Raw genomic sequence first — 25,552 nt, 5'->3', positions numbered from 1 at the left:
TGGTTCTTCACACTACCTGGGAAATAGAACAATCATCTTTTTGTTGTTTTCCTTACTATTCTTCAAGTTCTTTTGTATCGAAATTCTTGGTCTGTAATTGATGTGACTCTAACCAACCAACCATAGTGATGTGACTCCAACCATAATTGTCTACAAACAAAAAGCACAAATTGGATTTACTTTATCCTTTTTTAAATTCTCACTTACAATCACTAAAACAGCAAGAGAAGAACATTAAGAAAAATGCTAAGTACAATTTTTTTAAAGTTCTACTCTAATGCTAGTATCAGATTTAAAGGCAGTTCCTTGAGAGCATCTACAGAAATAACTAATCTTTTCTTATAATAAGCTATTGGAAACTGTTAAACAGATGCATTTAAATAAGCAATACTTCAATCTCTAGTTTTTCACCTTGAAGACAAACTATATTTTTAGGTAAGTCAGAGAACTTAGATAAGTCAATGAAAGAAATAAAACGTTCTCCTGTGCCCCAGGAAATACACAGAAATCATTCCATCATCATGCATAAAGAATCATTGCTTCCTATATCTTTGTTCTGGAATCAGTGTCATTTGAAGTTTTTCAGCCACATCTGATTGTTCTGTATAACAATCCACGTTAGTCTTCATATATTTATGATTTTCTTCTTTCAGTGTTCATAAGAAGAAAACAGTACAAGTATTATAAAACCCACAGAAAGTTATTCCTTCTTATTTATTGCTCTCTGCAGTAGATCTTGTGGTAAACAGTTTAGGGCAGTTACCACCTTCATTTTGTATCCTTATCAACTTTCATTATATACTATTTGAACCTCAACAAGTTTAATGACTTTCAGTAAAAACTAAATTGGACAGAATTTGAGCCTAGGAGTGTGTTAGTAATTCCCCAAAACACACAATTAAAACTAGAAGCCTTTAAAGGTCAAGCAGTTCACTGAGGAACAGCTTCGTAACCTAGGTACCAAAATATAAATAAAAAAAACACAAAAACCCCACCCACACTTCTTAAAGCATACAATCATGATTCAGTGCTGCTTAACTTTAATCTTGTTTTCCATTCAGAATTAAGGAGAGAATCTTCAAATAAATGTATTTTATATACGTGCTTCAAGCCAATCCAGCAGTGGGCAATTAGTTTCCTAAAGCATCAACTTACCGCAATAAGTTTCTGAAGCTGTACTACCTAATGCTGCAAAACCATTTGAGACTAATATGGTTTCCACTAATTTACTAATTAGTTTGATTCACCTAGGGTGGGGGCTTTTAGTCCATCATCCTTCCAATAAGCCTTATAACTAGAGAATGGGCAAAAGAGCATTTACCTTCATGGAAGGCTGATATTGCAGCTAGCTTAATTTTTCAATGAGGATGTCTAGAGTCCAGTCTGAGTAATGTAGAAGATACTTAAGTAGCCTGTGTGTGTGATATGCATAGGTTAATAAGGTTCCCATTGTTTAGCCTCACACCATTGTCCATTTGAAGTTATATGAAGTAATCACTGAACTTCTTAGTTTAGTGGCCCTGACTTTTTCTCAAGACACACTAGTTGTATCTCTACCCATTCAAAAGCCAAACTGGAAGTGAGATAAATTTTCTATTGGAGTGAAGAATACCCTGGTTCTAGGTGAACGTTCTGGAAAATTTGATTGTGTGACAAGCAGCGTCCTCCATTTAAAAGAGTTTTCAGTACTGAGAAGTCTTGAATCTATGACAACTCTAAGAATAAGGATTATCGAGGATAGAGCTGTAACAATAGCTTCTTTCATGAAAGGGGAAATATTACTTCTTGTCATTTTTTGTACATATTACCATGTTTTTACATCCATAGCAAAAGAAACCCATCCCAAGTTTCATCACTGTAAATGAAATGATCTACACTTCTGATCAAAGTATCATTCACATGCTTTAATGCAATTTAATTACTTTTTTCAAAAAATGAAAATAATTTTCCCCTTTCTTATAAATATAGAATCATAGAATGGTTTAGGTTGAAAGGGACCTTTAAGATCATCTCATTCCAATCCCCTGCTATAGGCAGGGACACCTCCCTCTAGACCAGGTTGCTCACAGCCCCATCCAGCCTGGCCTTGAATGCCTCCAGGGTAGGGGCATCCACAACCTCTCTGGGCAACCTGTTCTGGTGTCTCACCACTCACACAGTAAAGAATTTCTTTGTAATATCTAGTCTAAATCTACCCTCTGCCAGTTTCAAGCTATTTCCCCTTATCCTGGACATACCCATTTCTATTATTAATACTTAAAAATACCTCTTGAATGTCACAGATAAAACTCATTTCTATTTTCCCCTCACATACAAAAAACTTCCTATTATAAGCAGCTTCCAAGACAACACTGCGTTTTCTTAATTACGTGTTATAATCCAATTTATAGAGTGAAGAAACTCATTTACAGGAGACAAATGCTTCAAAAAAGCAAGTTACGCCTAGGCATTTGAAACGTGCTTAGTTACAAGTAACTACTAAGCAAGTTAGGTAAAACATTTTGTACATTTTTAACAAATACTGAGATTTTATGATATATCAGTACACAAATTCTTTACAAAACTAGAAAATGCAACTTAAAACTTACCTGTTATAATATCTACCTCCCATCATAAACTGATTGTTTGAAGTTGGGCATATTTTAAAACGTTGAATATTCTCACTGGTCCGAAAATAAAGTGAATAATCACCAGGTGTATTATCTGAAGGTCTTACAAGAAAACTGCACACCTGACCAGCTGAAAAAATACCATAATAGCATTATTCAACTATTAATTATCTTAGTGTCATCTATGATCACTTATCAAAGTTCCTTTCATACACATTATCAAAAACCGTACACTTAAAGTCTGGAGTTCCTTTAGCAATCTCTGTTCTTCATCCAAATGGGGTGTAGTACTAACACTGTTTTAAAAAAATTAAAATTACTAACAATGTTTTAAAAAAGCTAAAATATTTTATTCTGATATTTGGGCTATGATACTTAACTATATGAGTCAAATCTTGATGTTTTCATTTAAATAATTATTTCCTCTGAGGTGACACAAAAGTTTATAAGTATAAGAGTATTTTCTCCTTGACGTTTTGATGAACTCCAAAATATTACTAATAGATATATATTTAAAATACATTTAACAATTTCACTTCAAATTACAAAGTTAACTATACTTGAGAACATAAAAATACTCAATATTCATATCCATGAGTTTTGTTTTTTTTCTATTACACCTGTCTGATTCCCCCTAATGTAACATTGTACTGGTGCAGCAACCACAGGTCCAGTCATACGTTCATACAGAAAAGCAGGTTTTGATGCAGTTTGATATAAATAAGATTACTTTATTCCATTCCACTATCACTATTTCCACCTGAAATACAAGTACCTGTCATCAGCAAATTGTAAGCTTCTTGTTTGGAGATCTTCCCATGGAACCATCTTAAAGAGAAAAATAGAATGCAAGGCTATCAGCACTCTTGTTTGGTTGTTAACACATCTAAGGCTCTGGCATGTATGAATTAATCTTTATTTGAAAAACCTAGTACATATTGATTATAACCAAGCATTATCTTAGAGATTCTGATCTTCTACCAACAGAATGAAAACAAATATCTCCTATTTAAATTCATTGCAACAGAAGTGTCCAACACTTGCAATAGGTGTTCAAGTCCAAGTTTGTTTACACATGAAAAGGCATTAAATGCTAGATAATTTGACAAGCATATTTGAATTCAATCTCAGATGACAATTTGAAGCAAAAAATGTAAAGTCTATACGAGGAGATTAATGAAAGTTAAATACTGTACAGAACAAGGAGAACTGGATTTTGCTAGAAGCTGAAGAAATAACAATCTAGCTTTCTTAAACCAGCGAATATGCACTGCTTTAACCTCACATCTTGCATCTTCCACAGTCCTAAAAATTCATCAGTGTCCATCCAGTCAACCTGATATCTATGATTATATAGAACAGTTTTGAATAAAGGGCTAATTTGTTATATTGTTAAAATTGTAAAAGTAGTTAAGCACGAACAATGGGAAAGATATGGGGTACATCAACCGTAACCTGAGGAGCCTGCTGATTGGTCCAAGGAGCCACATCCTAAAAACTGAACCAGTCGAAGCTGGAATACTTCCTCAAACTACACCGGCATCAGAAGTACACAGCGAGGATGACATATGGCCTTCATCCCCATGACCACTGGAGCGACCACCAGGAGGCACCACGCATGCATAGAAGCATTAGTTAGGGGTGGAGTTTGGGTTGTAGAATGGACATGGAATAGTGTAATGAATTCCCAGAAGTAATTGTTAATAGCCACTCCTTGTCTTAGAAATACTATGTATATGCATGTATTCCTTCTATAAATAAGGATGTTTACCTGCTTTTGGCGTGCAGGCTAGGAAGGGGCTACCCTCCCCCCCGCACCCAGCGTGCGCGTGGTGCTGAATAACATACCTGCTCTATAACTACTTTGTGATTATAGTTTGTTTCTGCAACTGTTTGATATTGCAAAGGGGAGTAGGTGTAAGTTTCATTGAAAAGGTGGATTGGAAAATTCAAAGGAATCTGTCTCCCCAGGAATCCTCTGGGCAACAAATATCCGGACTAAGTGTCAAAGTTCTAAGCATCTGCTACAAACTACTTTGTTAAAATAAAAGTTCCTGCATCTGAAGGCAATTGTACTACTGTTATGTTGCTATGCCAATTCAACCAACAGAACATTAAGGAACAGAAACTGAAACCACACACCAATGATTTTCTTTCTGCTGTTAAAGTAAGAAGAGATGTCTTCTTCAGTTAGTTCATAGAATCATAGAATCGCTAAGGTTGGACCCACAGGATCATCCAGTCCAACCATTCGCCCTTCACCAATGGTTCCCGCTAAACCATGCCCCTTAACACAACATCCAAACGCTCTTTGAACACCACCAGGGTCGGTGACTCCACCACCTCTCTGGGCAGCCCATTCCAGTGCCTGACCACCCTTTCAGAGAAGTAGTATTTCCTAACATCTAGCCTGAATCTTCCCTGGCGCAGCTTGAAGCCATTCCCTCTAGTCCTATCACTAGTCACCCGAGAAAAGAGGCTGACCCCCAGCTCACTACAACCTCCCTTCAGGTAGTTATAGAGAGCAATAAGGTCTCCCCTGAGCCTCCTCTTCTCTAGACTGAACAACCCCAGCTCCTTCAGTCGCTCCTCATCAGGCCTGTGCTCCAGACCCCTCACCAGCTTTGTTGCCCTCCTCTGGACACGCTCCAGGGCCTCGATGTCTTTCTTGCAGTGAGGGGCCCAAAACTGGACACAGCACTCGAGGTGCGGCCTCACCAGTGCTGAGTACAGGGGAATAATTACTTCCCTGTTCCTGCTGCCCACACTATTTCTGATACAAGCCAGGATGCCATTGGCCTTCTTGGCCACCTGGGCACACTGCTGGCTCATGTTCAGTCTAGCGTCAATCAACACCCCCAGGTCCATTTCCTCTACACAGTCTTCCAGCCACTCTGCCCCAAGCCTGTAGCGTTGCCTGGGGTTATTGTGGCCAAAGTGCAGGACCCGGCATTTGGTCTTGTTGAATCCCATCCCATTGGCTTCAGCCCAGCTATCCAACCTATCCAGATCCCTCTGTAAGGCCTCGCTACCCTCAGGCAGATCAACACTTCCAGCCAGCTTGGTGTCATCTGCAAACTTACTGAGGGTGCACTCAATGCCCTCATCCAGGTCATCAATAAAGATATGGAAGAGGACAGGCCCCAGCACCGACCCCTGGGGAACACCACTCGTGACCGGTCGCCAGCTGGATTTAACTCCATTCACCACCACTCTCTGGGCCCGGCCCTCCAGCCAGTTCCTTACCCAGCCAAAAGTCTATCTGTCCAAGCCACAGACTGCCAGCTTCTGCAGGAGAATACTGTGGGAGACAGTGTCAAAGGCTTTGCTGAAGTCTAGGTAGACTACATCAACAGCCTTTCCCTCATCCACCAGACGGGTCACTAGATCATAGAAGGAGATCAGGTTGGTCAAGCAGGACTTGCCCTTCTTGAGCCCATGCTGGCTAGGCCTGATCCCCAGGTTGTCCTGCACATGCCGCGTGATCTCCCTCAAGACAATCTGCTCCATTACCTTCCCCGGCACCGAGGTCAGGCTGACAGGCCTGTAGTTCCCCGGATCCTCCCTGCAGCCCTTCTTGTAGATGGGAGTCACATTGGCAAGCCTCCAGTCTTCTGGGACCTCACCTGTCAACAAGGAGCGCTGATAGATGATGGAAATCGGCTCGGCTATCACCTCCGCCAGTTCCCTCAGCACTCTTGGGTGAATCTCATCCGGTCCCATGGACTTGTGGCAGTCCAGTTGGAGTAGCAGGTCTCTGACTGTTTCCTCCTGAATTGTGGGGGGTTTAGTCTGCTCCCCAGCCAAGGCTGCCAGGTCAGAGAGTAGAGAAACCTGAGGATAACCGGTCTGTCTTTTAAAGACAGATGTAAAGAAGGCATTCAGAACATCTGCCTTTTCCTTATCCTCAGTGGTCACATTGCCAGCCTCATCCAGTAGAGAATGGAGATTCTCCCTGGTCCTCCTCTTGCTGTTGATAAACTTGTAAAAGAGTTTCTTGTTCCCTTTTACCCCAGCAGCCAGGTTGAGTTCAGGCTGGGCTTTAGCCTTTCTGATTTTCTCCCTGCACATCTTAACAGCTTCTTTGTATTCTTTCCGGGTTGCCCGTCCCTTCTTCCAGAGGAGGTAGATTCTCTTTTTCTCCTGGAGCCTCAAGAATAGTTCCCTATTCATCCACGCCGGTCTTCTTCCGCACCGGCTCATTTTGCGGCTCAGGGGGACAGCCTGCTCCTGCGCCTTTAAGACTTCCTTCTTAAAGAGCAACCAGCCATCTTGTACCCCTTTACTCTCTAAGACTGAGCCCCAGGGGACTCTCCCTACTAGTCTCCTGAACAATTCAAAGTCTGCCCTCCGGAAGTCCAAGGTAGCAGTTTTGCTGTTCCCCCTCCTGCCTCCAGCAAGAATCGAGAACTCTACCATGTCGTGGTCACTCTGCCCAAGACAGCCCATGACCTCCACATCTCCCACCAGATCTTCTCTGTTTGTGAACAGCAGGTCTAACGGGGCAGCTCCTCTCGTAGGTTCTCTTACCAGCTGCATGAAGAAGTTGTCCTCCATGCATTCCAGAAACCTCCGAGACTGCTTCTTCTGTGCTAAATTGTATTCCCAGCATATGTCAGGAAAGTTGAAGTCCCCCGTGAGGACAAGGGCCAGCGATCGCGCAGCTTCCGCCAGCTGCTCATAGAACACCTCATCTGTCTCTTCATCCTGGTTTGGCGGTCTATAACAGATGCCCACCAGGATGTCTGCCTTGTCGACTCTTCCCTTGATCTTAACCCATAAGGATTCAACCTTATTTTCCCCAGTCATAAGTTCAGTATCCTCAATGCACTCTTTAACATAGAGAGCCACTCCACCACCCCTTCTTCCCTGCCTATCCTTCCTGAAGAGTTTGTAGCCATCTATTGCAGCACTCCAGTCATGGGAGTGGTCCCACCACGTTTCTCTAATGGCAACTAGGTCATAGCTTGCCTGCTGCACAATGGATTCTAACTCTTCTTGTTTGTTGCCCATGCTGCGTGCATTGGTATAGACACACTTTAGCTGGGCCTCTCTCCTCACCCCTAAACTCATTCCTAGTTGTCATTCTTTTGAAGACTGCAAACTAAGCAATTAACACAGGAAGCATTAGTTGCAATTATAGCAAGTAAATGGAGTATACAGATGAAATTATCCAGCTACTAGAATTTTCCTATAACTTGCATTTGTGACTCATCTTTACTACTGAAAATAATATAACAGTTAATTATTTGTCATAGTATCAAACATGTTGTTCATATTAAATAAATTTGAAAGAGCTAATACAATTTAAGTATTTAACAAGTTGGAATTCACTGCAAACATTATTTTATAGTCCTGGTTTTCTCTCAGTGTTAGCACGAGGTTAATATAGAAAAAGTGTTACTATTACATTATCACCTCTCTAACAACACTTTATATCCTCTCCTGCATTTAGAGCTAAGCGGACCTGAAGAAGGTTACTTCTAAGGAAAGCTGTATACCTATAAAAAACACAAACAAGAAAACACCACAATCTCCATTGCGCATTGCAGAGGAAATGCCAGGTCACAGCCTGAACCAGTATGTGAGCATGTGAGTGCCTGGAGCGGGGGGGAGGGGAGCCCTAGATCCACCCTTCTCTCTCCCTCTCGGTGGTGCTTCCAGCTGTGCTTCTTTGGAGCACGTATGCACTCTGAGCCTGCGCAGGTTGCTCCCCCCTCCCCAGCGTGACCAAGACCTCTGCCAGAAACTACGGCCCATCTCACTAGAGGACACAACCCATTACAGCGATGGCAGATCAATTATATAGGTCCCCTTCCTTGATCTGAGGGGGCCAGATATGCCCTAACTTGTGTTGATACAGTGAGTGGATTGATGCAAGCCTATCCTGTAGCAAAGGCAAACCAAGCCTATACCATTAAAGTTGACGGCATCATATGGGACTCCTGAGGTCATCGAGAGTGATCAAGGTACACATTTCACAGGTGCAACTGTGCAAATTGGACTGAAGACAACATCGAATGGCGGTTTCACCTGCCCTATAATCCAACAGGAGCAGGCCTAATAGAAAGATATAACGGGATCCTGAAGGCTGCTCTGAAGGCAGATTCACACTCCTTGCAGGGGTGGACCAAGAGGTTTTATGAAACCCTGCAAAAATTGAATGAGAGACCAAGGGATGGCAGACCAGTGCTTTAAGAATGTTGCAGACAATTTGGGCCTCCCCGCTTAGGATACAAATTACAGGCAAGGACACCTCGCTCAAGCCACAAGTTGGCACCATGAATAATCTTCTGCTCCCTGCCCGAGGACCTAGAGCCCAGGAAACACAAGGTAAAATGGCCTTGGAAGGTGCAAGCAGAACCAAAATGGTGTGGTCTCCTTGCACCTTGGGGGAGATTGTTAGAGGTTGGGGTAATTCATGCATGGCCAGCAGAGTTAGTGGTTGACACCCGTTTTCATTGCAAAGGGGACATTAATCATGTCCATGTGGCAAATTAGAACCCCCCCCCTTTGGTACCTGATAAAGTAATCCAGCCACAGATATCAGGCCAAAGGGTGTGGTATTGAAGACCAGGACATGTCCCAATACAGGTGGAGGTGTTGACTCAAGACCAAAATATGGCCTGTATCCTACCATGGAGGGCAGACCTACCCCTCCTCGTACCTATTAAACATCTGTTTTACTCCCCTTGAGGTTATAAGTTCACAGGACAGCCAGAAGGAGGAACATCACTCCAGCATGCTCCAGTGTCCAAAACATTGTGACACCCCCTGGTGGACTGCTGAACTTTTGGGAACTGGCAAGCGCGAACCTGAACTTCTACTGGTCCTTGAAGAAGATATGCCTCAGGAATAAACATCAAGTATTGGTCCAACAGAACCATGAAAAAGACTGCCAACAATTGCCTTTAGTGCCTTAATAGTCTACATTGCGGCGGTTTTTGTACGTGTGCCACGATGTACACTGTATTTTGAACCACCAAAACTGCAGGAGCTCACCCCCTACCTGCTCGGTCATTTGTTCATGCTGTGAAAGGGTGGAGTGCAATGGAATTGCCGGGTCACAAACTGAACCAGTATGTGAGCACGTGAGTGCCTGGAGCAGGGGGAGCCTAGATCCACCATTTCTCTCTCTCCTCGTCTCAGCAGTGCTTCTGGCCGTGCTTCCGGGAGCACGTATGCATTCCGAGCCTGCGCAGGTTGCCACCCCTCTCCAGCATGCCAGAGTTCAAACCGAAGTAGGCTGCATTCTTCAGCTCACCCTTTTTATTCCAAACTGTTGCTGGAAGGGGTGAGTTCATAGAATCATAGAATGGCCTGGATTGAAAAGGACCACAATGCTCATCTAGTTTCAACCCCCCCGCTGTGTGCAGGGTTGCCAACCACCAGACTAGGCTGCCCAGAGCCACATCCAGCCTGGCCTTGAATGCCTCCAGGGATGGGGCATCCACAACCTCCTTGGGCAACTTGTTCCAGTGTGTCACCACCCTCTGTGTGAAAAGCTTCCTCCTAATATCTAACCTAAACTTTCTGTCTTTGTTTAAAACCATTCCCCCTTGTTCTATCACTATCCACCCTCATAAACAGTCATACACCTTCCTCTTTCTTTGATATCTTGTTCTATAGCGCCTGTATCTCAAATAAAGGCTCTGTCATCACCTTTGTTTGCTTTACACACATATTCTGGATAAAAGTGATCACAGACTCATCAAAGATTTTATCATTGTAAAACCCATTACTATTTGGCATATCTAACATGCATAGATAATTGGTATTAAGTCTTGTATCTTCAATAGCTTATACAGAAGTCTTACAAATAATAATAAAAAAAAACCACCCAACCACACACACCTTTGGTTCACTTTCCCAATGTCATAGCTAAGTTTTACAGTTATTTTATGATTTGCTTTAATTAAAAAAAAAAAAATCCTTACATTTTGCCTTCATGGGGATCTTCTTCTCTTCCCTAATAAGAAAATTAACATATTAAGTGCATGACAAGAGTACACCTGAGTTTAGAAAAGTAAGCTCAGTTAAGATCTTCTGTAGAAATAGGCAACACTAAGAAGTCAAAGATATTTTAACTAAATGTCACATTTCACAGTTCTGTGTAAAGAGGTTTTCTACTTCATTCACTAAGTGAAAATTCAGCCAAAAATCCATTATTTTAGAAAATTGTTCTTGTCATATTAACTCAATATACTTTTAACTCACACTTGGCCCTTTAAAGAAAAAGGCATATAGACTGAAATTTCACACTGTGATATGTTTAGGAATATTTCTTGGAAAACAAAAAAAAACAGAACTGAATGACTAGCAGGTTCTTTATATAGGACTAGTGAGTTTAGGATACTGTCTAGTAAGTTCACAGTATCGTTCATTTGGATATTTGGACATGAACTTGTTTGGACAACAAGTGAATAAGCACACTGAATACTGAATTAGATTTAAAGGTTGGTTACAGTATTTTAAAATTGGTAGATTCAATTACTAAAGGAAGATTTTGAAAAGTATATAACTGAAAATCAAGAAGTTAAACACCGCTGGTTTGGGTTTATTTCAGTGTTAATTTGCATACACAAAATAATTAAAAAAAAAAAATCTCAGTTCTGTAACAGATTTGAATATAAAATTACTTACAACTTCTTCTACCAGGTCTTCTACAATAAGACCTTGTTCATCTGTCCGTAGGTTTGTAACCCACATCCAGCCATCTTCCAATTCATTATGGACAATAAACATGTCTCCTTTAAGGAAACTGGAAAGTTACAGTAAGATTTATATTATGATTGTACTTCTAACATAAAGCTTAATGAAGACAATGAATTCTTGTGTATAATTCTATCAGTTTCCCTTAAATGTTTTGCTAAAGGAAGATACATTTATTTGTATCCCAATCACACTATGCACTCACAGTTAAGGTAGCTGTGATAGATTAATACTTATCCTTTGATTTACATTTAGGATTTAATGAATACTTCAATTCAGTCAACTTTAAAGTGTGCTAAGGACACACAAAATAAACACTACAATAATATTAGAAGATAATACTATTCTTTTATCAAGAAAGATCAAATACTAAACATCAATAAAAAGCTATTAAGGGAATCTTTGTTAAGAAAATAATACTTTTAATCAAAATCTAATTTTATATAATAAAAGCATGTGGAATACATCTTTATATGAAAAGACCTAAACAGTACAAGTACTAAAGAGAGGTTAAAAATAGTTGCTAAAAAAGCCATTGCAGTTAGTTACAGTAAGAGCATAAATACAAATGGTACATTAGTGGTATAGGCAAATAGGTATGAGGTTCTGAATCTCATAGACTACAAGTTCCATTCAAAATTAGGTAGCAATTTTCTATGGGATGCCTTTCATTTGAGAGGGTAACAAAAAAGGCATTAATTTGAACACAGAGCAAACAGCAAGAACAAAAAAAAGCCTAATGAAGATACTTACTTAGAATAAATTCAGCTACTAATGAACCTAAATCCTAATAATGGGCAATAAACAACAAGACTACTCTACATCAGCTCTACTGCAAAGAAGTACACAGTAATTTATTGCATGGAAGACAGGTTGAAATTGCCTGACCAACCTAGTGGCCTTTTATGATGGCATAACTGCATCAACGGACAAGGGAAGAGCCACTAATGTCATCTACCTGGACTTCAGTAAGGCCTTTGACACGGTCCCCCACAATATCCTTCTGTCCAAATTAGAAAGATATGGACTTGATAGGTGGACAGTTTGATGGACAAGGAATTGGTTGCAAGATCATATGGAGAGTGGTGGTCAATGGCTCCATGTCTGGATGGAAATCAGTGATGAGTGGTGTTCTTCAGAGTTCAGTACTGGAAGCGATGCTCTTTAATATCAATGATATCAACAGTGGGATCGAGTGCACTCTCAGAAATTTGTGGATGACACCAAGCCAAGTGATGCGGTCGAAACACCTGAGGGATGGGATGCCATCCAGAGATACCTAGGCAGGCTCAAGCAGTGGGCCCAGGAGATCCTCTTGAGGTTCAACAAAGCCAAGTGCAAGGTCTTGCACCTGGGTCATGGCAACCCCCAATATCAATACAAGCTGAGGGATGAAAGGATAGCGCACAGCCCCACCAAAAAGGACTTGGGGGTACTGGTGGACGGCACTCTGGACGTGAGCCAGCAATGTGTCCTCGCAGCCCAGAAAGCCAACTGTGTCCTGGGCTGCATCCAAAGCAGGGTGGCCAGCAGGGAGATGGGGGGGATCTGCCCCTCTAGTCTATGCTGGTGAGGCCTCACCTGGAGTGCTGCGTCCAGATGTGGAGTCCTCAGTACAGGACAGACATGGAGCTGTTGGAGCACTCCAGGGAGACCTGATAGCAGCCTTTCAGTATCTGTGAGAGGTAGATTGTGTTTTTGCAGTGGAAATTTCCACTATTTCTGTATGTAGCGTATATTCAGAGGGACCTTAACAGACTTGAAAGGTGGGTCCGGGTGAATCTAATGAGGTTCAACACAGCAAAGTGCAAGGTTTTGCACTTGGGCCGGAGGAATCCCAGGCATATATACAGACTGGAAGGAGCAGTCCTTGAGAGCAGCCCTGCAGAGAAGGACCTGGGGATCCTGGTGGATGAAAAACTGAACATGAGCCAGCAGTGTGCTCTTGAAGCGCAGAAAGCAAATGATATCCTGGGCTCTATCAGAAGACGGATGGCCAGCAGGGACAGGGAGGGGATTGTCCCTCTCTACTCTGCCCTTTTGAGGCCCCAGATGGAGTACTGTGTCCAGGCCCGGGGCCCCCAGTACAAGAAAGATACAGAGTTCTTGGAACGAGTACAGAGGAGGGCCACTAAGATGATCAGAGGGCTGGAGCACCTCTCCTATGAAGAAAGGTTGAGGGAACTGGGCTTGTTCAGCCTGGAGAAAAGAAGGCTGCGGGATTACCTAATTTCAGCCTTTCAGTACCTAAAGGGAGCCTATAAACAGGAGGGGAGTCAACTCTTTGAAAGGGTAGATAACAGCAGGGGGAAGTTCTTTACTATCAGAGTGGTGAGGTGCTGGAACAGGCTGCCCAGAGAGGTTATGGATGCCCCATCCCTGGAGGTGTTCAAGGCCAGGTTGGATGGAGCGCTGGGCAGCCTGATCTAGTATTAAATGTGGAGGTTGGTGGCCCTGCCTGTGGTGGGGGGATTGGAGATTCATGATCCTTGAAGTCTCATCCAACCCAAGCTATTCTGTGATTCTGTGATAGCATAGGATAAGTTGTTTTTCACACAGAAAGCTGCTGAATGAAGTTGAGACTGGGGCATTCCGACCTGGGTAGAATTTGCTCAGGCACTAGGTAAGGTAATTATATAGGGTAGGGGAGAGTCTGGTACAGGACAGAATGAATATGCTTATTTTTGAAAATATTGTCCTCCTATCACCAGAAAAAACTCACAGAACATACCCAAAGACAATGGGTTGGTAACAGACATTGTATGGAAATGTAATGTAGCAACAGCATCAGGAAGATTGGGAGCCTGAGACACTCAACCAATGAGTGCCAGGAGAGGCTTTACCTGCGATGGACCCAGGGTATATAACAGAATGGATTTCATTGACTAGGTGCGTAATTTCTCCCTTGTCAGTAGGGGGCGTGCGCCCATTATTGCAATAATGAATAAACTCTTCACGAAGATCTTTGCCTGTTAGAAATTTTTGATTTTGAGCGTGTTTCTCACAGTATCTAAACAGGAAAGGGGCTATAAGAAAGAAGGGGACAGACTCCTTATAAGGGTCTGTTGTAACAGGACAAGGGGAAACAGTTTCAAACTAAGAGATGAGATTTAGGTTGGATATCATGAAGAATTTTTTTTATTTATTTTTATGATCAGGGTAGTGAAGCACTAGAAGAGGTTGCCCAGAGATGCAGTGGATGCCCCATCCCTGGAGAAATTCAAGGTAAGGCTGGACGGGGCTCTGAGCAACCTGGTCTAGCTGTAGATGTCCCTGTTCATTGCAGAGAAATTGCAATAGATGGCCTTTAAGGGTCCCTCCCAACTGAAACAATTCTATGATTCTATGAAATGAACCCTGAAATACTTCAAGCTTTCCAAATTGTAATTATAATGTTAAAATTATAAGACAAGATTCACTGAAATACATAAAATTGTCACCTCTACTTTTTTCTTATTTCAAGCAGATACTAAATATACTATACTCAATTTTATTAGAGAGTCAATGCTCACGTTGTATTTCTAGAGGTCAAAACTGGTTTGGCTTGAATTATTTATCTGTTACTAGTTACTTCTATAGGCAAATTTTGGGGAAAAGCCTAGCCCTCATACACAAAACTTAGCCCCTTTGAGAAAAATGCAACTCTTTGAAATTCTCATTTTGCTTCTAAACTAAGCTTCATAGTTCTAGCAATTTAATGCAACACAAACAGTAAGCCAAGAATAAAACTTATAAAAGAAAAAAAAAAAAAGAGGAATCATGCTTTCAACCTCCCAGTGTTAAGTCTGGGATGCAATTGGAAAGTATTTGAATGGTAAACATACAGTATTAATGAATACTAATAATTTTACTAAGATTTCAATTTGCCTTTAACTATTATTAAAACATACCTTATTTCATCAGTTTCTGGCACTTTGGTGTATGGTAGAATTGCTCGAACTCTCCTTCTATCCTCCACAGGCTACAGTTTAAAAGAAGTGAGCAAACATTACTTTTCCCCTTGATTCTAGTGTAGAATACCTCTCCCCAATATTATGCTATACAGAGGCAAAGGACTGGTAACTATCATTTGTATCCACTTGCAAGTTTTAACTTTTCAAATGGTCAAAAATAGTAAGAACTAAGAATGTTTAATTCCTAAAGTTATCTAAGTGCTCTCATTTTGTTTCTAGCCTTGCAACAATGACAGATAACATAAACTATAATCATACAATATCCTGAGTTGGAAGGGACCCATAAGGATCATAAAGACTGACTCCTGGCTCCGGACAAGACCACCCAAAATTCAAACCATATTTCTGCAAGCATTGTCCAAATACTTCTTAAACTCTGGCAGGCTTGATGCCATGACCAATGCCCTGGGGAGTCTGTTCCAGTGTGCAACCACCCTCTCAGTGAAGAACCTTTTCCTAATCTCCAACTTGACCCTCCCCTGACACAGCTCCATGCCGTTCCCTCAGGTCCTGTCGCGGTCACCAGAGAAAAGGAATCTATGCCTGCTCCTCCACTCCCCTACGTGAGGAAGATGCATGTCACCATGAGGTTGTCCCTCAGTCTCTTCTTCTCTAGGCTGAACAAACCAAGAGACCATCCAATGCCATCCAGACCAGACCTAGACAGGCTTGAGAAGTGAGCCCAGGTGAACCGCATGAGGTTCAACAAAGCCAAGTGCAAGGTCTGCAACTGGGTCATGGCAACTCCCAATATCAATACAAGCTGGGAGATGAAAGGATTGAGCACAGCCCCACCAAAAAGGACTTGGGGGTACTGGTGGATGGCTACTGGACATGAGCCAGCAATGTGTCCTCGCAGCCCAGAAAGCCAACCGTATCCTGGGCTGCATCCAAAGCAGGGTGGCCAGCAGGGCGAGGGGGGGATCTGCCCCTTACTCTGTGCTGGTGAGGCCTCACCTGGAGTGCTGCGTCCAGATGTGGAGTCCTCAGTACAGGACAGACATGGAGCTGTTGGAGCATGTCCAGAGGAGGGCCACAAAAATGATCCCAGGGATGGAACACCTCCTCTATGAGGACAGGCTGAGAGAGCTGAGGCTGTTCAGCCTGGAGAAGAGAAGGCTGCGAGGTGACCTGAGAGCGGCCTGTCGGTATCTAAACGGGAACTTCAGGAAAGAAGGGGACAGACTCTTCAGCAGGGTCTGTTGTGATAGAACAAGGGGAAATGGTTTCAAGCTCAAAGAGGGGAGATTTCGGTTGGATATAAGGAAAAATTCTTTTACAGTGAGGGTGGTGAGGCACTGGCACAGATTGCCCAGAGATGTGGCGGATATCCTATCCCTGGAGAGCCTCGAGGTCAGATTGGAACAGGCTCTGAGTAACCTGATCTAGATGTAGATGTTGCTGTTCACTGCAGGGGAGTTAGAGTAGATGAACTTCAAAGGTTCCTTCCAACTCAAACAACTCTATGATTATTGTAAAGAATAATTAATCAGCATTGTCATTCAGAATGGGTGGCTTATAGTAGACTCCATTACATATAGCACCAGCACCCCACCTCACTTGCCCTGCCTACCTATCGCCATTCACTGGACTCTTCCCAGTCTTCCCCATGTCTTGCTTACACCAATGATTTCATCTCTCTAGGACTAAGCCAAGACTTCTAGCTCTCCTTGCTTATTCCACATGCTGCTCACATTGGTGTAGAAATATTTCATTGCACTTGGATTTCTCTTTACTACATCATTGCTGCCAACAAAGACCAATAACAGATAATCAGAAGGCCATACCAGGCTAGTGAGTTTTTGAGTAACATCATCTACCTGGGCCCCAAGGAGGCAGCAGACTTCCCTATAGGTTGGGTATGGTCAACATATCAGGCTCTCTGTTCCTCTCGGAAGGGAGTCACCTGGGAGTTACCTATGACAGTAACACCCCTCTTTTCTTTTTTTTTTTCCTTGACAGTGGTGGTCATGATACAGAGAGAGGTCTGCCTTGCCTTAGGCAACCCCTCCAACCTAGATGGACCATCATCCACATCAATTCACATCATTGTTTGACTGTCCATCAAGTTCCAGAACCTCATACCTGTAGTAAAATGTCACCTTCCTTCTGCCTGGTAGCAAGAGGGTAGGGGATCCTTCATATCTTGTATTATGGCTGGCTGACTCATCTGTCCCAGGGATAGTAGAGTACAATTTTGACAGTACATCTTCTCAGACTCTCTGATGCTCCTCAGCCTGCCTACCTCCTCCTGAAGCTCTGGCACTAGGCCAAGCAGTTCTTCTACCTTGGCACATCTCCCACAGGTGTACTCACTGCTGCCATCAGATACTGACAGAAAACTCAGGTATACACTGCAGCCTGAGACTCGGATGGCTGCATGGTCCCTTGGGAAATCTGAATAGCTACATCAGATCCTGTAGATCCAAAGGTCACAGGGGACACAAAAGACATAGCTTTCTGCAAGGTAGATGCCATAACTAGAGGTCCTTGCAAGCAGGTTACAATTGCCATTTGAAATGGCAGAGTGACAGTGCCCTCACTGAATACCATCCTGTGCTTCACCCAGACTGCCACATCCCACTCTGGTTGCTAGTGCTGCCTTCTATGCAAGTGGCAGTTGGCTGCCATTGCTCTTGATCTCACCCAAGCCTCATCAGCTGCTCTCATGAGAACTATCAGCTCCTGGCAGGTCTCTATGCTTCTCTGGAATTTTCCCAGTTGAGGACCCCCCTGTACACCACAATCTCCTGCTCTATTCTGGCTCATACTGATGGCCAAGGCAAGTGACTGTTAGTAGTGATTACATCCTGTTTATGACCTACCACCATTGCTCTTGGCCCTGCCCAAGCCTTGTCAGCCACTCTCACAAGAGCTGCTGGATCCTAGAAGGTCTCTTCACTCCTCTGGGATGTCCCCAGTTCAGGAAACCCCTCTGTATGCAGTGATACTCCATTCAGCTGAAGACCGTGACAGCACTAGAGTTGATTATCTTGTCAAGAATATTAAAAAATGGAAATTTTATTTTGAAATACTCCAGTAAGTTAGTGTAAAACCTAGCATAGAGGTTGACTACCGTGCAGTGGTGCTCTTTACTAGTCAAGAATTGCACATTTTCATTTACCTCAGTTTACACATAACAGTATTACTACATTTGGAGATAACTGCAGTACCTGATATCTAGCTCTATCATTAGACTTTCACTAGAAAGCAATTTAATTTTTTTTAATTATTACTAGAATGCAGTTATATATTCCTTATACTTCACCAGACACTGAGACAACTCTAGAATTTGGAGAAGTTTTCTACTATGTTTTTTTCACAGAAAACTATAAATAATCAAAAGTAAGATTGACAATTATTAATGATAATAATATTCAAGTAAATGACTTCTTAGAATTTTATTACTTGCCTCTGGAGGTGCTACTGGAAAGAATAGTTTTTCCCCCTTCAGCAAACAAGACACATGACTGTAATAACCAATTAGGTCTGAGAGCGAAGCAAAGCGACGTCCACCAATGTAATAGTCCCCACACATGGCAATAATCCTGTTAATATAGAAAAGGAAGCTTGTCAGAAGAAAATCTTTTGCTACAAATCATCAGGGATTTCTTGCTGTTTTGTGGATTTTTAAATTATAATGTTGAGTTTTTAAAGTATGCTGTCCATACACATACCATTGAACTAACAAACATTTAATTAGAAATTACTGATGAACATCACATGACAAAAAAATCTTTGAAGACTGTAAAGGAGGCAGAGATTCACAAAAAAGCAAGTAAATTTGCCAGAATTAAATTACATTAAACAGAAAAGCGATGACCACCATCCTGGACAAGTGACATCCTACATTAGTAGAGGTAACAAGATTAAGACTTCTGTCATGCAGGACATACACCTTATATGACAGGACTGTATAAATTTGGCAAAAGTATCAATATATTTTAGTAAAAAATAACTGCACTTCATTATACTGAGAAATTCAAGACAGTCACTTTTATACAATTAGTCTAGTAGACATACGAAAAATAAATAACTTCATAATAACATACTCAATCTAAAAGCTTGTTACTAAGTAGGAATAAACCTTATAATAACATTTCAAATAACAACAAAATTCTTACAGAACTGTTTGTCTTAGTCTAATTTTTTTTTGCATTTAAGTACAGATTCATGAATGCATTTGTACCAAAAATGGGAAATATCATGTCTGTTCATATAGCTATGCAATAAAAGTTCTAAAAATAGTCTGAAATAATTGATTTAGTTAAGAGTTAATGATTATTAAAATTATGAATATTACACAATAATCATTTCTACAAGGGGGAATAAGTACTTAAGTCAAAGCAACTAGTATTTTTGACCAGACTAACCAAGTAAACAACCAGTTATGTACAAGGGCTGCTCCAAAAATAATGTGCTCTATTTTATTATGTTGGTCCACAACGTCAGATGCAGATGATGGTAGTATGGCATTAGAGGTCAAACCTTTCCGCTAATATTCCATTACATTTTGTTGCTGTGCAACAGATGGCAGCAGAAGTGCAGTCTGACAAAATGGCAGCTGATACGGAAGCATGTATGAAGCAAAAGGTGTGTCACTGAATTCCTCCATCTAGAAAAAAACTGCACCCATTGACATTCATTGAGCTGGAGGCCATTGTGTGGAATGACTTGCACAGCTACAGTGATGTGATGGACGGCTACCAACTTTTCCAAAGAGATTGGCAACACAGGAAAAGCAGTGGTGTAGCCCTCTATGTTAAGAAAGAATGTTAATGTATGGAAATCAATGATGGTGATTATAGGGTTGAGAGCTTATGGGTCAGAATAAAAGCAAAGGCCAATAAGACTGACTTTATCATGGGAGTCTGCTACAGGCCACCCAACCAGGATGAAGAGGTGGACAAGACACTTTATAGGCAGTTGGGTGAGGTCTCAAGGTCTCTCCCCCTTGTTCTTGTGGGGGACTTCAACTTCCCAGACATCTGCAGAATTTATAATACAGAAGATGGGGAACAGTCCCGGAGGTTCCTAGAGTGTGTGGGAGATAACTTCGTGACACAGATGGTGAAGGAACCAACAAGGGGAAGCAAAGTCCTGGACCTGCTGTTTGTTATCAGAGAAGGTCATGTGGTGGATGTAAAGCTTGGAGGCCGCCTGGGGCATAGTGATCATGAGATGCTAGATTTCTCGATCCTCATTGAACCACGAAGAGGAGTCAGCAGAACTGCCACCTTGGACTTCCGGAGGGCAGACTATAGCCTCTTTAGGACCATGGTTGAGAGGATCCCTTGAGAAGTAGTTTTGGAGGGCATGGAAGCTCAGGAAGGCTGGGAATACTTTAAGGAAGTAATTTTAAAGGTGCAGGAGCTGACCATCCCCAAGTCACGGAAGACAAGCCAACGGGCAAGGAGGCTGGACTGGCTGAACAGAGATCTTTGGCTGGAATTCAAGAACAAAAGGAAAGTTTATGGTCTCTGGAAGAGTGGGCAAGCTACTTATGACGATTACAGGTCGGTAGTGAAGCTGTGCAGGGAGAAAATTACAAAAGCCGCAGCCCAGCTAGAACTTGGCCACTAAGGTGAAGGCCAACAATAAATATTTCTATAAATAAATCAACAGCAAGAGGAGGGCTAGGGAGAATCTCCATCCCTTGTTGGATGCTGTGGGCACCTTGGTGACCAAGGATCAGGATAAGGCTGAGGTACTTAATGCCTTCTTTGCCTCAGTCTTTAATAGTAAGACTTGTTACTCCCTGGGAGCACAGCCCCTTGTGCTGGTAGATAGAGATGGGGAACAGAATAGGCCCTGCATGATCCACAGTGAGATGATTTTGAACCTGCTCCGAAAGCTGGATGCTCACAAGTCCATGGGGCCAGATGGATTGCACCCTAGAGTGCTGAGGGAGTTGGTGGATGCGGTTGCCAAACCACTCTCCATCATCCTTTGGCAGTCCTGGCTAACCAGGGATGTCCCGGCAGACTGGAGACTGGCAAATGTGACGCCCATCTTCAAAAAGGGCCAGAAAGATAACCCTGGTAGCTACAGACCTATCAGCCTCACCTTGGTGCCAGGGAAGGTTATGGAATGGATAATCTCGGGAGCTATCATGGACCAGTTAAAGGTCAACCAAGGAATCAGGGCCAGTCAGCACGGGTTTACAAATGGTAGATCCTGTCTGACAAACCTGATGTCATTCTATGACAAGGTGACCCGCTTAGTGGATGAAGGTAAGGCTGTCGATGTGGTCTACCTGGACTTCAGTAAAGCCTTTGACACTGTCCCCCACAACATTCTCGTGGAGAAGCTGGCTGCCCATGGTTTGGATGGGTGTACGCTCCGCTGGGTGAAACACTGGCTGGATGGCCGGGCCCAAAGAGTTGTGGTCAATGGAGTTAAATCCAGTTGGCGGCTGGTCATGAGCAGTGTCCCCTAGGGCTCGGTACTGAAGCTGCTTCTATTTAACATCTTTATTAACGATCTTGATGAGGGGATTGAGTGCACCCTCAGTAAGTTCGCAGATGACATCAAGTTGGGAGGGAGTGTTGATCTGCCAGAGGGAAGACTGGACCAATGGGCCAAGGTTAACTGTATGAGTTTCAATAGGGCCAGGTGTCAGGTCCTGCATTTTGGTCACAACAACCCCAGGCAATCCTACAGGCCTGGGGAGGAGTGGCTGGAAAGCTGCCTGATGGAAAGGAACCTTGGTGTACTGTTGGACAGTTGGCTGAATATGAGCCAGCAGTGTGCCCAGGTGGCCAAGAAGGCCAATGGCATCCTGGCTTGGATCAAGAATGGTGTGGTGAGCAGGACTAGGGAAGCCCCTGTACTTGGCACTGGGGACACCTCACCTCGAGTACTGTGTTCAGTTTTGGGCACCTCAGTACAGAAAGGACATTGAGGTGCTGGAGCAGGTCCAAAGAAGGGCAATAAGGCCGGTGAAGGGCTTGGAGAATATGCCCTACGAGGAGCGACTGAAGGAACTGGAGCTGTTTTGTCTGGGGAAAAGAAGGCTGAGGGGAGACCTTATTGCTCTCTTGCAATACCTGAAAGGTGCTTACAGCGAGAGCGGGGTTGGTCTCTTCTCACTGGTGAGAGGTGACAGAATGAGGGGAAATGGCCTCAACTTGCGCCAAGGTAAGTTTAGGTAGGATATCAGGAAAAACTTCTTTACAGAAAGGGTTGTTAAGCACTGGAATAGGCTCCCCAGGGAGGTGGTTAAGTCACCATCCCTGGATGTGTTTAAAAACTGGATGTGGTGCTCAGGGACCTGATTTGGCGAAGGGTTGTTAGAGTTAAGGTAGTGTGGTTAGATCGTGGGTGGACTTGATGATCTTTAAGGTCTTTTCCAACCTGAGCGATTCTATGATTCTATGATTGATATATGCTGAACATTTATGGAGACCAAACAGTTGATGTTAGCACAATGAGATAGTGGGTGGTGTGTTTCAGCACTGGCAACAGTGACATGGAAGACAAGCCACTTTCTTGATGGCTATGCACAGTTGTCACACCATGAAATCAAGAGTGTCTCAAACAGCTCATTCATGCTAATTTACAGATTATGACCAGGAAACTGTGTACGGAGCTGAATATCAGCTTCAGTGCATTGGAAAGGCTCGAACTTCCAGGGTCAGGTCAGAGAAAAAGACCACCTTTCTCTTGAAACACCATAATGCCAGCCCCCATACTACTTTGAAGTCTGTGCAGCACATGCCAGTCTTGGCTGCACTGACCTACCACACCCACCATATGGTTTGGATTTAGAGTCTTCTGACTTGCATCCGTTCAGGTCAAATAAAGATGGACTGAGTGCTGTCATGGTTTTATGATTTTTGGTTATCAGTATTCCACATCACAACATCATGCACTGTACTGGGAGTTAAAGAGCAAATGCTTTAGTTCTGGGTATCTGTCTGGAAGAGAAGAAGAACTACGTTCCCCAAGAGCCTTTTCGAGTACTGTTATCATTCCTGCTCAAGGGAACAGATATAAGGGCGCAGGTCATCCGACTCGGCCCTCTTCTCGTCTCGCCGTGTTCCCTGTCGGATCAGCTCACTACTGCTGCTCCCGACTGCACGCAAGGCTTCAGTATTAGCGTAAGGCCTTTGGCTCTCAGACAATCTTTCTCTCAATTATTGTTGATTTATATTGTATTATAGTGTGTTATCTTACATTCTGATACTGTACTTAGTAAATTAGTTTGTTTCTCCTCAGATCGTTGCCGCTGTTTTTAATTATTTTGGGGTCCCCTGTTTCCCTTCCTGGAGGCGCGGATTTTGCGAAATCCCTCCTCCCCCCTAGTTGCGGAACCGAGCTGGACCAGCCCTTAAACCGTTGACAACTGTGCAGCATTTTCCTGGGAATGACACCATGATAGTATGGGTCACCTTGGCTGGTGCACTTCTATTTTTTGACAAGAGCAGCACACAGGTTCTTGTTCATCGCTGGTGAAAATGCATAGCTAACAGCATTAACTATGTAGAAAAACAGTATTTTGTAGCCAAGGGTTTGCTCAATCAAATAGTGCTATTGTGCTCTTTGTAGTTGTAGTTGTCATGGAAATAGATAGGAAGCATTACTTTTGGAGCGACCTACATAAACTGACAGCATCAACAGGATTTGAATTTTTCCAAGAATTCAGAAGCTGGACAGTAGTTTTAATGTTCTTAAACAAGTGTTAAAATGTAAGTGATACCTGGAAAAGCGACTTTGAGCAGGGATAAAATAAAGACAGGAATTTAATCATTCTTTCAGTTATAGACAGGAAAAAAAAATGAGTTTTCATCTATATATAGAATTATTTCTGGTAAAAACTGAAATCAGCTGTTTTGAAACCTGCAAAATGCAAAAAAGTTTCCAATAATGTATATAGTAAATGGAAAAACATCATACTTTCCACTAGAATTCTTGTTGCAATGTGTTTAAACACTCATGTTAAGGATGAGTTATGATATGCCTGAAGTTTAAGAATATATAACATCATTTATCAGTGAAGATTAAAAAACATGTAATAAAAATATTAAGAAACTGAGAGAAACTATTATTAAACTAAATAAATGTTGCTTATAAAGAGAAAATATTTAAGAACTGGAAGCTGCAGAGATAGTTAACATGAAAAGGAAAAAGCTACCTTAAATGTATTTCAAAACAAATTACAGTACAAAAGGATAACCATTTCTGACTTTATTTAGTTTTCTACTTACTATTCAATTTCTTTGCAGATCTCTGGAAAAAAAATTACAAAACAAAAGACAAAGCACATATAACTGCTGAGAAACTTATCCCTCATCTCAAATGAATATATTATTTTCTTACACTTTTTTAAACAGATCTGTATTTTTATATATTCCTGCTTTAAAAAAAAAAACTTTTTTTCCCAAGTCAGTTGTTGAAAATACATTATTTCTCCCAAACAGTAGTTTAATATAAACATGAAGATCAATCTTCAGAGAGGAAATTTGAAGTTTAAGCATATAGCACTGCAAAGGTAGTCAGACAACAATATCTAGACTAGATCTCTTGACATATTATCTACTATATGCCCTTTAAAATTCAAGGCAAATTATTCAGAGATTAGACTTCATTATGAAATGCAGTGTTTCAGATTTTATAATTAAAATCAAGCTTCAATTAAACTTTCCATCAGAACACATAGGACTAGTAAATATAAAGACTTGTACAATTACAGAAAATTCTGCAGAACAAGATGAAAATAAAATTTTTGCTTCCCTATATTTTCTATCACTACGCAACTCACCAAAAACATACTGATACAACCCAAAAGAATTTACTTTTGATAGAATCATACACTATCTATCAATTATATGCTGCATTCAGTATTGCATTCCAATACCATATTTAGTAAATTAGTTTGTTTCTCCTCAGATCGTTGCTGCTTTTTTTAATTTTTTTTGGTCTTGTTTCCCTTTTTCAGAGGCACGGATTTTGCGAAATACCTTCACCCCGCTAGTCACAGAAAAGGGCCAAACCAGCCCGTAAACCATTGACATGGGACTCATTTCAAAAATTCTGTTGTAAACATTTGTGCCAAAGATCATGGCATTGAGTGGATTTATCATATCCCCTGTTGAAGAGTGAGAAGAGGACCCTGCAGTTATAGAGAGAAGGGCCTCACAGCAAGAAAAGGGAAAGTAGCTTCACAAAGTAGAAATAAGAGGCAAATAGAGATAGTTTAGGTAAAGAGTGTTAGAAAACAAGGGATTCCAAGCACTTTCACAGGCACTAGGTCCGAAATAACAAGGAGGATGAAGG

The 25,552-nt window shown here is 42.0% G+C and overlaps 1 protein-coding gene across 1 annotated transcript in view; it reads right to left on the bottom strand.

Annotated features, from left to right (window-relative positions):
- LOC100859467 (ras GTPase-activating protein 1-like) overlaps nt 1–25,552 on the bottom strand; it is a 161,929-nt gene that overhangs the window by 101,037 nt on the left and 35,340 nt on the right. The window contains exons 3-8 of the mRNA XM_040655196.2: nt 18,687–18,822; nt 15,212–15,282; nt 11,253–11,370; nt 10,547–10,578; nt 3,385–3,437; nt 2,589–2,739 (exon numbers count right to left, since the gene is read on the bottom strand). Coding sequence (XP_040511130.1) covers nt 2,589–2,739; nt 3,385–3,437; nt 10,547–10,578; nt 11,253–11,370; nt 15,212–15,282; nt 18,687–18,822 — 561 coding nt within the window. The remainder of the gene's footprint in view (nt 1–2,588; nt 2,740–3,384; nt 3,438–10,546; nt 10,579–11,252; nt 11,371–15,211; nt 15,283–18,686; nt 18,823–25,552) is intronic.

This window comes from Gallus gallus, chromosome W, assembly GCF_016699485.2.
Source record: "Gallus gallus isolate bGalGal1 chromosome W, bGalGal1.mat.broiler.GRCg7b, whole genome shotgun sequence".
Lineage (NCBI taxonomy): Eukaryota > Metazoa > Chordata > Aves > Galliformes > Phasianidae > Gallus > Gallus gallus.
The sequence above is the reverse complement of the archived record's forward strand: the minus strand, read 5'-3'. Positions and strand labels throughout refer to the sequence as shown.